The sequence below is a fragment of the Xylocopa sonorina genome, chromosome 6, assembly GCF_050948175.1.
Source record: "Xylocopa sonorina isolate GNS202 chromosome 6, iyXylSono1_principal, whole genome shotgun sequence".
NCBI lineage: Eukaryota > Metazoa > Arthropoda > Insecta > Hymenoptera > Apidae > Xylocopa > Xylocopa sonorina.
This window is the reverse complement of record NC_135198.1, coordinates 11,126,288-11,144,396: the sequence shown is the minus strand read 5'-3', so window position 1 is coordinate 11,144,396 and position 18,109 is coordinate 11,126,288. Positions and strand designations below refer to the sequence as shown.

Here is an 18,109-nt window from a genome sequence, read left to right as displayed (position 1 = left end):
ACAAAAGCTCGATAAAAATGCACTATTTAAAACAATGATACCTTTGATGATATTAACATCTTTCTGTGCAAGTACACATACACGTATTGTCACATTTTTTTAAACATTATTCTGGATGTACGAATGAGAAATTAGCAACGTGCACGACTTGTTTAAGACATACTTGGTGCTGCTATTCATAATTGCTGCCTCGAAATTCGTTAAAATCGATCGATCATTTTACGGTTTTCATAAAACAAATCATACGTGTAAATATTAACGTTATTTATTTCTTTTATGTTCAAAAATTAAAATATTTTTTTGGAGTCACTTCTCCCCTTATTTCTTTATGAATAAAATTATATATCTCGCTAAGTGTATAATATACACTTGAATTGCTCGACAGAAATAGATCTGCTAGTATAGAGTTGCATTAGAAACTGCTGCCATGATTAGTTTCCTTTGCCAGAATATCAAATTCATTTTATCGTACCTACAAACCACATTTGTGCACTTCATTGTATTCGATAAATAACTTTAAATTGAAACAAGTATCATTTACCGTTGATCAAAACGATTTATACGATGGAGGATAACGTGACGATATACTCGTGGTAATATGACGTGACAAATGTTCCCATCCTAAGATTTTTGCGATCTCTATACATTTCTCGTCAACTTCTTTTAATGGGTGCTCTTCGTAATAACGTAACAATAATTTCAAGTATCGGCCATAGTGATTGTTAATATGAGCGTGCCATAGTGAAAGAGTAATAACCTGTAAATAATCAAAAAAACGTTTCACTTCTACTTATAGCTCTTTATAAAAGATTTTTACCTTGATATCAGTTGGTTCAGCGAATTTTTGTACTTCTTGCCAATGATGCGTTACACTTTCTAACAAGTGTTCATACGACTGACGATCTGCATCTCCTTTCTTTGCACTGTGCACATACAATCGTGCCAGTGCGCATCCTTTCTTAACTAACGCTTTGATCAAACTCAACTTCTGTTTCTCCATAGCCGTTCTAATCTTCGCCGCGTCATCGCGTTGATCGCTCTTCAAGCCATAATAGGCCAACAGTTTGTCCTGATCTATATTAGTGATCACAGCATCGGCGACGGTTATTATTTGATTTGCCAGAGCAACAGATTCCTCTGATATATCATCATGAGGTACGTGGCGTCTAGCTTCAGGTGAATCCAAGGAAATTAGCATGGCACTATGAACCGGCAAATGATCCGAGAAGAGATTCTTTAATTCTCCGTATAGTAGATTTGCGTATTCTCCAGGTTCTGGCGAGAATAATAGCGAATCAATTATGGGTGTTCTTAATTTCCATTGCGTTAGAAAAATTTGAACATACATTCGTATTACAGACAAAGAACAGGCTCGAAGTAAATCATTGTAATGTATGTATGTAATTGTGTTTGTGTGGCCATCACATTAATAAATATAATATAGACATTATTATTATTCTTATAATCTCTTTTAAACATTGGTCACAAAGGAAGAAACTGGTCAAAGTAACTTGTTTCGTAAACAATCGTGCATTGGAACAACACAGATGATAATCGAAAAAAATCGATAATCATCTAAACAGAGTTATACAACAGGGTTTCAAAACATAAATTTTGAATTAACATTTTATCACACTCTAACAACTTACTCGTAGAAGGCGCTATTTGTAGAATTGAAACCGGAAAGAAAAACATAAGATTTATATGACGAAACTGATACTTTTAATACCGTACATGAAAATCATATGATATTATATATATATATTAAAAAAAAAAGAAAAAAAAGAAACAGAAAATTTGATTACCCAGTTTTGTGAGCCAGCTGCATTTGAAGTCCCTAAGTGCTTCATTATATTCGTCCCATTTCGTAGTCTTTTCTTTGCCTGATGAATTATAAGGGCTGGTGCTGTTACTGTTACTACTAGATTTCTTGGTTGGTTCAGTCAAAATATATTTGAATGTATGCCAATCCACTTTCTTCCCATTTTCATCCTTGCAGAAGGTTAATGTACCCTGCAAGTAACCACCAGTCCCTAGGGTAGCACCTCTGCAAACTCTTCGAAGAGAAACAAATAATTAGCATTCCGTCGGACTCGGGATGAATGGGAAAGGGCTATAAACGGAACTTTAAGTACGAAACGATTTAATCAAACTAGCAAAAAAGGAAGTGTATAGCATTTCTATGTTTAAATAAGCATATGTACAGCATTCTACTTGAGATGTACATACATATAAGACAAAGCTTAAACACTATAAAACACTATATGTTCAAAAGATTTTAATTCCACTAAATTTTTAAACCGTTACATATACTTGTATATTTATATAAAGAAAAGATGCAAACACACATATATTACACATCGATGCCCAAATTGCGAGCAAGACATTTTTTTTAGAGCAATAAAGCGTGAAAATCTGCGTAACTGTAAATGGAGATGCAATTAAGCAATTACATGAGTTGAAGGTATATTTATTCGGAATAATAATTGCTTGAATAAGGTAATATCCATTTCGAGTTAAAAGCATGTAAATGTTTAAAAATGTTTATAAAAACAATGCTATAGACTTACTTGTTCTCAGCGCAGCGATGCGGAATGAAAAGGAAGAAAATATTCTTAGTAATACTTTAGTAACAATGCATTTACATAGAGAAAGAAGAAAAAATATAAAATAATTTTGGAAAATCATTTTATAGTTTTATCGAAAAATATAATTAAAAAATGATTATAAAAATAGTTGATGTACATTAAAGTTAAATAACAAATCCTATCGAGTCCCAATCTAACATCTTTTGAACATTTACATTTCTAAATAATGATGAAATTAACCATGCACCTTATTTGTTCATAATAAGAAAACAATATATGTACCACTACGTGTGCAAAATGAATATAGATATTCTTTGGTAAAAAACGTTGACTACACGTGAACCAACTCTATATTAACTGTATATTTTTTTTAAATAATAACGAATAATATTTTGCAACATGACATACGTAATATGTAAAAGAAGAAAAAAAAGTGATATTTAGTATAAAATACTTACTTGTTTTCATTTGATAAAGGTGCAATATATAACGGAAGAATATGACCAGGTGGAACTGAAGCAGCTATCATTTTTTTGCCGCTAATAATAGCTTGTGCTTGACTTGCATAAACATCTAGAGAAATTGGATTACTTAGCTTATGGCTCAAAAGAAACGGCATTTCCGTCAATTTGTCAAGTAAATCTTTCTTTTCGTGGCGTACGTGTATCTTAAGAGTATAGTCGCCTTTTTCTAATTTTTGATTAGCATACTGTAATTAAAAAGTATAGTACGACTTTATTATGATTTTTTAAAGATTATCGATTTATGGTACCTACCTTCGATGGGTATGCGTCTCCGCAACAAAGAAGCTGTTTATTACAGTCATAAATCATCCACATTTGGCTCTCGTATTCACTTTCGTACAATAAATCGCTAAGCAGTGCTGCATTTGGAGTCACTTCGGTGGCCTTTGCACAGTGGAACGTATATGTTAATTGTAATTCGTAAATTTGTCGTGAAGGAGGGATAATATCTCGTTCTCGCAAGGGAGCAATCTTTGCCTCGGTAGGTCTGTAAAAGTTAGATGATAAATAAATTCGTTTTTATTATGTATACGTATGACAGAAAAAATCTTTCCGTTTTACATACCTTAATATTTGCACAGACGATTTAAGGCAGATATTAGGGACAACTTCTTCGTTTCTGAGAGAACTTCGTACTTCTATGCGATTTATTCCATCCCCAGATTGCATTGTAAGACTTCCATTTATCATGTGAACACCATGAAATTCTATAACATAATCGACTAACATATCGCCTATGTTTGCCCAATATTTTCCGACAACCACTTCTAAAATTAATCCTCCCTAGAAATGAAGTAGATATATTTACAATGTGCATTGAACAGCATTATGCGTGCTTAAAACACCTTTATATAAATCTGTAATACCTGAACAGCAAACGGATGCACTATTTCTGACTGAGAAGTAACGGCAAACAATTTATTAACTTCAAGAGTTTTACAAGACAGACGAGGTTTTAGTTGAACGCAATGAATCACAAATCTTCCAGTTTTATCCTTTTCCGTACTCTTCAATCTAATAACTAAGTGTGAAGTACATTGAAATATTATTTTAACTTCACGTGTTTAAACATTTTCGTAAGTAAATCATATATCGTATAGAATATGTACCCGCCCATGTTGCATCCTCTGGAACAAGAATAAAATGTCGACGCAACGTGTTCGGTTTAAATAAAATATTCGTATACGCTAAGTCTGGAAGAAGCGCAGTTTTTGGCAGTGTTTGCGGTTGCACTACAGTAATTGGTATTTGGAACACTGGTCCCTTTGTAATATCTGTTACGTCATAAGCTCGAACACTATAAACAACCATTAGTATTACATATTGCGTGTTCTCTTAACCCACAAAAGATAACGAATCGCCGTTTTTGAGAAATTTACCTGGTTGTGTGAACACCTTCAGGTAAATTACAAGCATCGACTTTAATAGCAAACGAACGAACCATATTCATTAAATCAAAATGTGTAGGAAAATGCACCCAAGGTGCATCGCATACCAATGTCAATTTTAAATTGAAGGCGATTTTGAGCGCTGGGTCTACAAAGCAGTCAAATATTATAATAAATTAGACCCAATTAAAACGTATTAGTGCTAGATTTACAGCAGACACGTAAAAATTATACCAGTTTTTTCGCTATTAAGGAACACAGGTTCAATGGTAATAGCATAATCTTTTGGTCGATCGATGATACCACCCCTCATGTGAATTCCTTTGGCGTTATTCGGGCCACAGTTAACAGTAAATCTTACGTCCCTTTCGGGTACGTTGCAGTAAGTAACAAGATTGTCGAATGCGCGTTCGACTTGTAATAACCCTGAACCTTGTGCGAACGGGTCTAGATTTTGTATGTAATGCGCTGTGTTTTCAAGTGCCCGTTTTATATTAAACGGAGAGAATGGGTAACCTTTGGCAAGAAGTCCTGATATGAGTATTGCTGTAACATAAATGATACATTAAAATACACTCTTCCCTATTAACTCTATCACTAATTTTTTAAGATTAGAAATATGTTAACAAGTATCGACATACCAATAGCACCGGTTACATGCGGAGCGGCCATACTGGTACCGTTCATAAGCTGACTCTTCCTTAACGTAAAATTAGGGACGCTAGTTATAGCTCCTCCTGGAGCACACACGGTAATTCCAGATCCGCCATCGATCATAGGGCCACGAGATGACCAAGTATATGTCATACCCGGCATTTTTTCTCTTAAAGAATATTCAGCTACCATCATATCAGGGGAAACATAGGCGCCAACGCTAATCACACTGTTGGAACTAATATCCGGTGGTGTTCCTATAAGATTTAAAAAGACGTGGGATATGTTACATGTGAATATTGTGGGTATACGTAATAATATTTAAAACTGTGAAAATTTATCCTAGTATCAACCAACCGATAGTACATAATGCCGGTCCAAGATTACCAGCAGACGCTACCCACGTTACACCATATTTATCGATAACTTCATTCATTAATTCTCCTATTCTTCCCGAGTTAGACCAATGGGCGTGTTCGCCGTAACTCATATTTATTACGTGTATCTTTTGTTTGTGCTTCATTACATGTATCATTGCACGTACTACAGCCGTTCCAGTTTCCATCGTACCGATACGGCCGTCTCCGACGCTTAACGAAATAATTTGAGCACCAGGAGCTACACCATTTAATTCAGGATTATCAGGAAAATACGCCGCGGCAATTGAAGCTACGTGTGTACCGTGACTTGCTGCAACGTAACCACATTAATCAGGCTTAAATTAACGAATAAAATGAAATGAACAAAAACAATGGATTAAACCTTACTAATACTCACAGCATAAACTAACAATTTCTAGCGTATTTCCGTCATCATGAACATTAATACTAACATTTAGTTGATCTTCCGGGATAAGAGGTGCATATTCCCTTGTCGAGCTGTATTCTCCTAGGAAAACACCAGCTTCCAAGTCACCTTCTTCGGAAGTGTCAATACAAGCTCTACAATAGAAGATGCAACAGATTAAATTGAATACCAGCAAATCATCAGAAGATATTTATTTGTCATGCATACTAAAAAATATCCAATGTATGTCTTTACCTCCAAACCTCGCCATCGTGAAAAACGACACAGTCATATGTGGGTCCTACATCAGAATACTTTTTCTCCATGTTATTCAATATCTCAACTCTTGCTTCAAGTTCCTCTTTCTCTAGCCTTTCTTTTAAAGTGGTTAATTGTGAATTCTTTGCCTCAAATTCCTATGTATAACAGTTACATATAAGATATAAAAATCTCATTGTCCTTTATGGAATAAAAATTATATATGTATACGCGAAATATTTGTTTATATTTCAATTAAGTTCATTTTAGTGTTTTCAAACATACTATTGAGAAGAATAAAAAATGTTACACACTATTATGTAATGAATCAATGACTTTACAACAGATCAAACTGCCAATTATAAATATAGCATTAGATACAGATCACTGTGACACATTGTGAAACTGGCCTCATTTGATTGCATGGTACAACATACCCACAACAACCCTATCTTTGGATCATATGAACTAAAAGCCTATTTACAAAGTTGCTCTTAAATATTTGTATTTATGTACAGGTCATGGTTCCTTTACAGATAAACCATATTAACATGTACAAGAAGTGCAGTCAAAATGTAAGATCATCAATTTATTTACTTGCAACTGCCTAGATGCTTCTGCAAGGGCAGATTTATGTGAATTGTCCCATAAACGCTTTTTTCGTTCCTGTAATACTCTTTCTCTTAGTTTTCCTGGATATAATGAATATAAATTCTTTACTCCAATGTGATACTGTCCTGTAGGGTTTTTCCATGTTGATGGAACCTAAAAGGATTATTTTTTACATACATATCATCACAATAACATTGATAATATTAGATCAGGTGTTATGATTGAAATTTACTTTTAATTTACGGCCAGTTATGCCATGTATATATCCATCAGGTGCCTGTACAATTTTACTGACGTCAACATCTCCAGCTCCACTGCAGTCGTACCTCTCAATAATTTTTGGCTTTCCATCTGAAGTTTCCTGCATGGAGTAGATTTATTTGAATGCAAAAGATTTTATTTTTTTCTACTCGTGAAGCAAAAAATTGCCTTGTCATTCTATAAACATCACTGTCCAATAAAAAATGATAAACAGTTTAAGATTCTTAAGAATTAAAAGATATGACTAATGTGTCCCATTTTGGAATTGAACGACTATGTAATTCCATAACAAACAAGTTTGGATATTTATTGCTAATACAAGAAACCCGAGATACACAGTAGCTCAGATTAATCACGATATCGTGCGGCAAGAAGTCAAGTATAATTAAAATTAACGAGATGAGAAAAGTCTGAGAAACCTACATTACACTATGCGAATTTGATTTAATGTCAAATTATTCCAAGTTTCTTACTCTGTGTACCGACGAAACATAAGAAGAAATTTATGAGTGAAACGATCGCGTTCATTTAGCCGAGACATTTAAATGCACACGGACTACAAGAAGAGATAAAGGTATTTAGTTAAAATTGTAGGAAGAAAAAAATTTAAAAGAAAAAGCAGCGATTTGAACAATCGCGAGGCGTGTCTGTATAAAAGCTTACTTACCTGCATACCAGGAGCCCCAGGATCAATCCCTGAATCGAAAATTGCAATGATAACTCCTCGGCCGTCATATTCCGGATATTTGGTAAGAAATTGAGTGACACCAGTTTCTTTTTTAGGTAAAAGGCCCCAAACAGGAAAATTACAATCAATGACCTCTGCCATATTCCAAATGCCACTGCCACCGCGACTCCAGAAAAACTACTTGAGATGTTTCCTTTGTACTGCCACAGCCTTATATATCAATCAAAAAACAGTATCTGCGCCTGCGTGAATGGTCACTGAAAATTTGGAGGTTAAGTTATCGGCCCACGATACGTCAGATCAAACAGACAACAAGAAACAAAATCAGCGAAACGTTTGCGTTTGGGTGCTTAGAGAGCAGCACCCAACCATCGCGTCAATAATTAAATGACACGGTGCTCAGAAACTCGCGAACTCTCCAATAAACGGTGATGTAAGAGGTTATGTCTTTTAATCGTAGAAATCGAAAAATGACATATCTGTCGCGATCGTATCTACTCTTGTTCACCGTACCATATTATGGTCTCAATCTGTGACGAGTCGAGGGGGATAATAACGTTCAACTGGTCGATGATATGTCTAATGTTAAAGTATGGTTGTCACGCCACGAAAGATGAAACAGGTTGCCTTCTCCGTGATTTGTATAATATTAGGTAAGTGTCTCAAACTTATTATCAACCATGCTGCTGTATTGTTTCTTGCTTATTAACACTGTATCGTTGTCATTCATTCCCTATGAATTGCAGTGTTAGGATTTTATAAAACATTAGTCAGTCCAGAAGATGAACAATCTTTCGCTCGACTTCATGTACGGAATCGTAAGCCACATTTAGAAGACATAACTGACCCAGAGACTGTCAATGAGAAGGTTCAAGAGGTTGTCGAAGATGTACACGATGCTGACATCAAAAATATCGAGGAAGCCAAGATACGAATTCGTGAGTTAGAGGGTAAACTACAAAATCTTGAGGCTAAGGTTGAGAACAGGGTATCAAAGGATTTTCCAACAGTCAAGTTTCTTAACTATAAGAACCGGAAAAGAATATTGGTGACCGGCGGAGCGGGCTTTGTTGGATCCCATTTAGTCGACCGTTTAATGCTCGCTGGCCATGAAGTGATAGTTGTAGATAACTTTTTTACTGGAAGGAAACGTAATGTTGAACACTGGGTTGGTCACGAGAACTTTGAGCTTGTTCACCATGACATTGTCAGACCCCTTTACTTAGAAGTAGATGAAGTGTATCACTTAGCCAGCCCAGCTAGTCCACCGCATTATATGCTTAACCCAGTTAAAACAATAAAAACAAATACATTAGGTACAATAAACGTCTTAGGTATGTAAATGTAACGGACGTCTAAACCTAAGAAAAGTAATCACTTAAATAATAACGAATACCTAATGATATTAGGTCTTGCAAAGAGGGTAGGAGCAAGAGTGTTAATAGCTAGTACATCTGAAGTTTACGGGGATCCTAATGAACATCCTCAGTCAGAAACTTATTGGGGCCACGTGAATCCTATAGGTATCTAAATTATTATATTCAGTCATTATTATTTCTTATGCTGGTAAAAATAAAACTATGTAAAATGATTTTTATAGGGCCAAGAGCTTGTTACGACGAAGGCAAACGCGTGGCTGAGACGTTGAGCTACGCCTACATGAGACAAGAAGGTATTTCGGTACGCGTTGCTCGAATTTTCAATACGTTTGGACCGAGAATGCACATGAACGACGGTCGTGTAGTCTCGAACTTCATTTTGCAAGCGTTGCAAAATGATTCGATCACAATATACGGCAGTGGGAAGCAAACGCGTTCGTTTCAATACGTATCGGATTTAGTCGATGGATTGGTTGCCTTGATGGCGTCCAATTACACTCAACCAATAAACATCGGAAATCCTGTCGAACACACAATAGAAGGTACGTGTAAACGGTATGGATACGAATTGGATGTCTCTAAGAGGTATATAACAAATTGTAATTGTTATAGAATTCGCACTTATAATAAAGGATCTAGTTGGTACAAAGAGTAAGATAGTTGAGCTTGCAGCGGTCGAGGACGATCCACAAAGAAGAAGACCAGATATTACTAGAGCTAAAAAGTATCTGGACTGGGAACCGAAGGTTCCCCTAGCTGAAGGACTTAAGAAGACGATATTGTACTTCGCCAAGGAATTACAGAGGACAAAGCATTCTCAGAAAAGTAGTTTCCCGCAAGCTTCTTACAAGAACGATCATGACATAATAGAACAACTTTAGAAGACAAAAGACAAACAATATTAAGTACGACTAATTAACCCACTGTTTAAGTGGTTTCGGAAAGTGCCATTACGCTATGGACCACTACGTGCCAAAAGATTCCCCGTCCAAATTGGATTTTGTATAATTTAGAACATCAAACAGGTACACACAATTTTAGTTTAAAAATACAAGAAAAAGATATGAAATACTCGTGGATGTAATCGATATTTCATACTTACGTAATTTTTATATTTATTTTAATGTTATTGAGATGTTAAATTATCGCTCGCTATGTTCCGTAATCTTATTTATTATCTGCGACAACAGTACTCATTCGAGACGGTGATAAGGTATACTACTTATCTTGTGATAAAATGAAAATATTAATTTATCGTATAGTCTACGGAGTTTTCCGTTAAAAAATTAATTATTAATCAATCGACGGTGCTAGTGGAAATTATTAATCTCATTTTCGCTCCGTGAATCATTAGGCTGAACTGTACAAGATTTAAATGATATTAGCTGGTTTTACTTAATATCTGTATGTAACAATCGATTCTTCTCCGCCTGTACATGTCTTCGCCCGTTACTAAATTTCTGTAACGATGTATCATAGGGACATTAATCAGTGTGCACGTGTAATTAGTAATATTTTAACGGATGCCTCTGTCGTCCGAACTTTTTTAACATAGGAAGTCATTGCGTTTCGAACGCTTCTCGTTCCCCTTAAACGGGAAGCTTGGACGTTTGTATCATATTGTGTTGTGTGATATACATGTATGCATACATATACGGTATAAACGTAAGCCGTGAGTCATGTATATGTTTCGTGACTGTATAAACACCAGAAGTAATTTTATATTGTACGAAGATGTATTGTATACAAGTGTTAGCGAGTAAAAGAATTTCGTAAAGAGAACTCTGTTTCGTAATGGTGTTTAATTTGCGCCACTGGATATATTTATCGCGTACGTACTCGCAACGTTCTCGGTAGACAGGGAAAGAATGCATAGCGGATGCACACCTTCGTACCCGTAACATATAATTACGCGTCGACCGATCATGATCAACGACTGCGCCCATCTCATTTGTGTCAAGTGTCCGCTGCGATCGCGTCGCGGGAATACGCATTGTTGCATAACGAGACTGGTGATTCTTCTTGTCCGGTTGCGCTCCAACTAGATAATATTATAATTCCGGCAAGCGTGACCACTTGCTGAAGACGCATTCCACGGCGGGATTGGAGAATCGACCGCGGCCGTTTAAACCGCATTTGAAGGACCGATTGGGTGTCGCGTGGGCCCTGACAGGGCGCACGTGGTCGTCCTGTCTCGAAGGCAGGAAAGAGAGGGACCAGAGCAGATTGGCGAGGGGCGAGGGGCCGGTAAGACTCGGTGATTCTTAACGATAATCATCGCATCCGGGATATGCCGTAGCTTTTGTCGTCGCGGATGAAAACGCCGCAAGGGTGAAGATGACCTAATCGTCGAGGAGACAGGCTGCGGAGGAAATACGCCGGGCAGAGTGGCATTCTCCTCCTTTGGGCCATGCCTTCGCGCGACGTGGTTGCCGCGTCGCTTTTAATCAAGATGCACGGTTTAATTTTACGCGGGCATCCGTTTGTATAAATAGCCAGATACGCCACGAACATACGTATGGGTAACGTTCGTCCATGCGGACAAGATTTTCAGCGAGAGCAGTGGGAACGGCTGTTACAGTGCGCGTTGAACCCGGTTCAGACGGGCCTCCTTCTCATGCCGCGTTGCACGCGATTTTGTATGCGATGACGGCATGTCTCGATGCGCATAAAACATGCAACCTGCACTCTTCTATTAATCCGTGTTTAGTAGAAAACATTCGGCTCTACTTGTGTGTCGCCCAGCGTACGATTTTGAATCGCGGTTCCTCCTTCTTATTACCTCTGCTTACCCTTGCTTACGAGCCCATAACTAGGCTAGACTGATTAATGTAGGGTTTTCGAGATTCAAGTATCCACCATCAAGACGTTCCTATGCAAATACAAACCCCATTGACCCCCATTCCTACACAATGTTCCTATTTCCATGGAACGTGTTGCTCTCTACCCGCACACATTGTCCCACGATGGAATCCCCGCGTGCAATGAAGGCAGGGGCTAGGTTTACCCATGCCTGAGATCACGATGACGAAACAGATTGTCGACAATTTCGATAGAATTAACCGAGTCGTTAAAAAACGCGCCTCGGTTGACGCGACTGTTGTGTCATCGCTAATGAACCATTCGGGGGGAGGTAGGGGTGGTTATATCACCGCGTAATCGACGAACTTCAACGACTTCCTGTCTGCGGAGACCGGAGGAACAGGTGACCTAATTCAGCGTAAAGTAACTCTTGCTCTCTATCCGTTGGTGGTCCGCTGGTAATCCGATCTATCTATCGGTAAACGAGACGCGGAGCATTCACCTAACGTGGGCCCAGCACGTGAGCAGCGTGTTACGTGCTTCTTACCTGCGATCGAGGGTAAACGGAGGGGATGTTTCTGTTCCACCGAGTCGTTGTTCAGGGGGGTATAGAACGGAATGGTTAAGAAGCACGTAGCGAAAGAAAGAACGCGATTCGTGCAGTGGAATATCGGTATCGGCTCGGAGCGAGATCAGAAACGAAATGCAACGGTGACGCTCGACGCCGCGACACGAGCATCGTCCGAATAAACGTATTCATCGCAGATCTCGACGATCCATTCTCGCCGTCCGCGGGATGTATTCCATTCTTATTGAAAGAACAGCGGTACGAGCAGCGGGCGAGATGAAGACGCCAGATACCCTCGATGGAGCCGTGCCCGCTCCGCTTGGCGGATGAATACAAAAAGGACGAGAGGCAAACGGGTGGCTAAATTATTGATGGGGGAACAGGAATTCGTCGCGGGGCTACGAGACAGCGATCGGAAGTTTCTACGTGAAATTTGCATTGCGGATTTAACGTGTCCGTTACCGAGGCAGCCGTGCATCTCTGCTTTTCTGCCTGAATTATGTATGACGCGAGCAGCACGCTCCCGCGAGCAGCAGCCCTGTTACGGATTCGAAAGTGTCGCAGACTACTCGACACATATTCCCCTATCTAACCTTCCCCGCCCTTATCTCGCGTGTGCCACCTTTTAACGTACCATCGCTCAACATTCTTCCGTCGTCCTCGTGGTTAATGATAAAAGCAAGAGTCCCAAAGGGAGAGGATATCGAGGTGAGCTCTCCCAATAAACTCGTGGGAACTCGGCCTGTGGAACGGCTCGTGGTAACATGTGGGCGCCGTTTCGTGGAATTTTACGAAATATCAAAAACTGGGGGGAGAAAGTTCGTGTAACGTGGTGCGCGCGGTTTTATTTATTGGACGGGGAGGATCGTTGTAACCTCCGAGTCGAAATGCTCGTGAAATTCTTGGCGACGTTAAGCGTTGGCACAGCCCTTACGGTTGGAGCACCCTCGTTTGATCTTAACGCGCTCATTAATTATCATCTCTTCTTGGAAAATTAATGTTACCCTATATATATCATATATCCTATGAGACGCAATTATAATTTAGACAAATCTCCCCGTATACTCGTCAAACGCGACGACGTCTTCGAATGTTCACCCCCGATCAAAGCGACCGTCCCCGAGCGGTTCGCGCAATTATTCCACGACAAACGCGTCTAAGCATCGTTACTACATACCATCAAGATACGTTTACGCATGATCTACGAGACCTTAATTATGCCCCCCGGGGGGGCCTGAGAGGAATAGACACGATAGACGAAAGCACTCGCGTGAGGAACCGGCTGACAGGTCGCTGTGGTTCGAGCAGAACGGAGTAATTACAAGCCACGCCGGAACTGGTCTTGTAGTTACCCGTTTTCAAGTAACTCGGGGAATAGCATGTGAAAATCACTGTCCGATCGTGTTCGCGCTTTCAGGAACGTTCTAATAATAATTGTGATCGGGTCAGAAGCTCGGTAGAGCCTGTTTGCGTTCAACTTTTCACTGGAGACAGATGAAGACAGGATCAACCGTGATCTTCTGTTCCTGTTAAGACGTAAATGTCGCCTGAAAGCTTCTGCTCGTTCTATAATAATAAGTAGTTGAACGAAGTTGTTTCAACGCCGCGCATTCTAGACAACGAACTTAGAGTTCGGTTCTATATGCGTACACAGATCAGCTAGGGCGAAGTTCATCTCTTCCCGGTAAGCTACGATTCACCTTGCAGCTTTTGTGCATCGAAATTCTACGAATTTCTTGCAACTTCGAAGTCCAATCGAAGATAGAGCAACAGCGGATCGAAGTTCCCGTCTCACATTGTTCCCTCTTCGACTGGCTACGTTTATAGATCGAAGTCCATGAATTTGCCACGGTGCTTCCGGCTGCAACCGAGGCACTTTCGAAATTGCAACAGAGCGCAGAAACGCGAGCGTTCGGTCTCGTGTGTTTTAAGTCGGCCTTTCATCGCCGTATCTCGTCCTCCACCACGTCCACCTGAGGGAGGAAGAGGTCCGAGGCGCGCAGCTTCCACGAAACGCATAAACATTTCACCTGGACCGCCCACGCGCCCCAGTCTTCGCAATATCGCAAATATTCTGGCGCCGTCGAGTTTCGAGCCAGTGTCTAAATAAATAGCCGATCGGCGAGGATTTAGTTATGCACGCGTCTCGCGGTCAAAGCCAGCGCGAAGCCGACTCTCCGGCCGGCTTGGAAGTTTCGAAACTACGACTGGCCGGGCTTGAACAAGTGGTTCTGCCCCCCTCGATGGCCGAGGAGAGCCACGATTTGTATCTCGCGAGAGGACACGCGGACGGACTGCTGGAGGAAGGGTCAAGATGAGTGTGGTGAAAAAAAGGGGAGAATAATTTCAGCGACGTCGAGTGGCCGAGGGGGTGGCGGCTGACTCTCGAGTGCTTCGACCACTTGACGGGTTTTGATTATCGTCGACGTTCAACTTTAATTGCCGTAGCTTTCCCCCATCGTCCTTCGTAGGAACCTTGGAATTCGAGTTCCACTGGAATATTCTCGAAAGAACCGAAAACAGATTCCGTAGGAAGGAGAGAAATTAACGTTACCTAGAAACCGGTATATCCGCATCGAAGATAGCGCTTGGGTTAATATTTGCCGCTTTCTACCGAGCAATCGTCGGCAGTACCCAAACGAGTCCGCGATACGTCGGTCTAAGTCGTGGTTAAAGACGTCCGATAAGCTTAGGTTGCCACGCATACGGTATGCTTCTCCTCTGAGGTTCGCGTTATCAGACACAGGCCGGGGTTGTTCGTTGCAAACAGCACCACCGTCATCGGTCGTTCAACGACCTAGAGCGAAGCTCTCCTCCTCGGATTTGGCCCAATAAACGTGGGTAGCCATGGCAGCCAGGGCGCTCGACAACGATACGCTGCTCGTAATAACCCTGGACTTAACGCGGCACAGCTCCAGGTGCCGGTTTACAGCGGCTGGCGAGGTAAATGACGGGGTAAACGCGGTAAAGGCACATTAGCACTCCGGTAATAAAAGGCTGGTACGGTTACACCGTCGCGTTGCACTTCGAACGCGTACACACGACCAGGATTTACCGAATCGTTCCATCGGTTCCGATCCCCCGATCGTTCTCCGGCTACGCGTGCATATATCTCAACGAGGATGATCTTTACGGCTGCTACGGTCCGTGGAATCGTGACACGCGTTGTCCATTCTTCCTCCCTTCTAGCCGCGGACATTTTACGAGGCGATCGGCGAACGCCGTCGCGTCAATAGGTGTTCCTCGTTCTAAATTTGCATCCCCTTCTGGCGCACTCGCGTGCAGCCGAGTTGCAGTCCACCCGTGTGAACGACCCCGAGGCTCGTACGAAATGTAAATATTTACACGCGAGAGCAGCTGTCAGCGAAGGGGAGTATTCGCTTTTTCAGGTAATGGCCCCGATACTTTTCGAGGCGTCGGCCCCGGTACGGCCGCCTATACGTCACCCTGCCATCGGCAGACGTTTGTCTGGCTCCTTTTCTGCGAATTTTCCATCCGTGGCTCAGACGGGAGTGGGACCGTGTATCTGAATCGAGCGGGTTGTTTAATTAGTTGCGCGCTGTCGAGCGAGTGCATCGCGGGGTTGAACTGGCTAACGGGGCTAAATTTAGAACGTTGCCACTGACAATCGAGGAAGAGAATCGGGCAATTGAAGTATCGTGGACACAATAGACGATGAATTCTTCTCTAGCTTTCTCGATTCACCCTTAAACGGAGGCCACGCCATCACCCTGCTCTCCAATTCTCAATCATCCAAAAATCCCAGGTGAAGCCATAGAACCAACTCTGTACCGGTATTATTTACCTCACAAATGAATGTCTACCGGTCGAATAAACGTAAGCAGCCACCGGAGGAACCTCTGAACGATCCATGATCGTAGCTCGAATCTTCTCGTGGGGAAGATCCCGGTATGGGAAGATCTCGTACCGTGCCACCAGCCTCGATAGGCAATAGTGGTCGGACAACAGGCAGACCCAGCGGTCCCAATAGGGTGGAACGTGATTTTTCTGCGTCGTGCCCCTACCACGGTCGATCAGCACATGCAGAAGATGCACTTGGCACGGCTTACCGGTCCGGCAGGCGACGGAGTAGTTTTCTGGCGCTGGCCGGCGGAGCAGCTGTTTCCAGGCTGGAGCGGCGGCCTGACTGGCTCTGGAAGTTCAGTCTCGTTGCGACCGTCGGCGAGGTCGTGTCGTAGCCGTGCGTTTTTGCGGCACGCTCTCCCTTGCCCGCCACGTGCGCTCTCATTCCTCTCGCCTCCTCTTCGTCGTCGTCGTCGTCCCGTTTCGTCTCCTCACGACCGGCTACGCGCCTCGAAACCGGCTAGGCCATCCGTGGCGAACCACGCGACGTGCACGTCGCCCCTGGGAACGAAGGGACGCTACCACGCAGCGAGAGGAACCGGGGAGGATTCAACTTCTTCGAGACGACAGTGAGTAGCGAAATTATATAACAGTTTTACTCTTTTTTTTTTCGTCTTATTCGTACGTGGAAGTGGATGAGAAATTCTTTTGGAGTAATTGTGCGAAAATTACGGTTCGGAGATCGTGGGATCGACTTTGAAGTGAATTCGGTGCGAGTTAGTTTGTTCCTCGGTTCGTTTAACGATCTAGGATATTACGCCAGATTCCACTGAATCGATTAAAGAAATAAACATCGTAATTTCCTTCGTTCTTCGCCGATCGAATTGGTTAAATCTACGATCTAATGGTTTTTCCCGACGCTTCGTCGATAATACTTCGAACAGACGTGTTTATGTTTTCCGTTTGACAAATGAATCCATCGATTTCCCCTTTGTTTTTTACGCATTAGTTCTCGCTGTTTCTCCTGGAAAATTTTGAAATCGTCGCGCGCTTCGTTTCGCTTCGGAAGCCTTCGAAGGTGGATGATTTCGCGACCCTCCCCGGGCGGTGACATCAAGCGATGCAGGCTTGTTTTTTACTCGATCCGCTGGTCAACTTCGAGGAATCGTAAAAAAATGGTAAATGCATGTGTCCCTGGGTCCGATATGCAATCTTGGACAAACATAGGCTGGCCTGCGCGCCTCAGGAGGGACTTTCGAATATTTTGCGGGACATGCATTTTATTTCGCACGGACGGGAGGAATTCGACGCGTTCCAGAATAATTTTACAGCGGAAGGTCGATTCCTTCTTGGGAAATCTTCATTGGGACGAAGTCGTCCCGAGGTCTCGTTTTATGGTACGCGACAGTGAAATACGGTGAATCTAGCAAAATGGCGTTGATACCAATTGCAGTATGCAGAAATTAGCTGCGTTCAATTTAGGATAGGATAATCGTGTCACGCGTATATATCGGGTAGCGTGCTCGTGGTTCAATGAAAGAGTATATCGTTAGAGATTTGAGGATATGATGAAATTATTAAATTTTAATGGATATTCGTTGAACAAAAGCGAGAATGATTAAACGCGATTAGCTATTATCAAAGTTCTCTGTACTGTGCTCGCTAAAAGTTCTTTACACCGTTCCTCCCGTTAGATGATACAACGACGTTAACCGTGTTATTGCACGGAAATCCGATCGCTTTGAATCAGCAATGTTAAATGGAAGTTGGTCGAAACAGTGCACGGTAGCTTAGAAA

At 41.5% G+C, this 18,109-nt stretch overlaps 3 protein-coding genes across 4 annotated transcripts in view; 2 read left to right on the top strand and 1 right to left on the bottom strand.

The window, feature by feature from the left end:
* Positions 1-249: 249 nt before the first annotated feature.
* LOC143424204 (tripeptidyl-peptidase 2-like) lies at positions 250-8,021 on the bottom strand. 2 transcript variants are annotated; one of them, XM_076896120.1, is made up of 19 exons: positions 7,739-8,021; positions 7,043-7,171; positions 6,796-6,963; positions 6,196-6,356; positions 5,932-6,095; positions 5,512-5,844; positions 5,142-5,411; positions 4,735-5,046; positions 4,492-4,648; positions 4,222-4,409; positions 3,979-4,133; positions 3,678-3,895; positions 3,365-3,599; positions 3,047-3,297; positions 1,806-2,056; positions 1,650-1,661; positions 818-1,275; positions 542-757; positions 250-472 (listed from the first exon to the last, which is right to left on the bottom strand). In XM_076896120.1, exons 1-18 carry the CDS (start codon positions 7,898-7,900, stop codon positions 548-550), a joined length of 3,834 nt encoding a protein of 1,277 aa, XP_076752235.1. In that variant the 5' UTR covers positions 7,901-8,021; the 3' UTR covers positions 250-472; positions 542-547. The 2 variants fall into 2 exon arrangements, with proteins under 2 accessions (XP_076752235.1, XP_076752236.1); XM_076896121.1 differs by lacking the exon at positions 1,650-1,661 and having other exon boundaries at positions 7,739-8,014.
* Positions 8,022-8,148: 127 nt separating this feature from the next.
* Positions 8,149-10,920, top strand: Uxs (UDP-xylose synthase). Its single transcript, XM_076896122.1, has 5 exons — positions 8,149-8,412; positions 8,506-9,093; positions 9,169-9,282; positions 9,360-9,680; positions 9,751-10,920. The coding sequence occupies exons 1-5, from the start codon at positions 8,352-8,354 to the stop codon at positions 10,017-10,019; spliced, it is 1,353 nt and encodes a 450-aa protein (XP_076752237.1). The 5' UTR covers positions 8,149-8,351; the 3' UTR covers positions 10,020-10,920.
* A 5,675-nt stretch (positions 10,921-16,595) lies between these two features.
* Positions 16,596-18,109, top strand: part of Sulf1 (Extracellular sulfatase Sulf1) — a 67,137-nt gene continuing 65,623 nt past the window's right edge. Inside the window, exon 1 of the mRNA XM_076896118.1 lies at positions 16,596-16,941. The gene's annotated coding sequence lies outside the window, so the exon portion shown is untranslated. The remainder of the gene's footprint in view (positions 16,942-18,109) is intronic.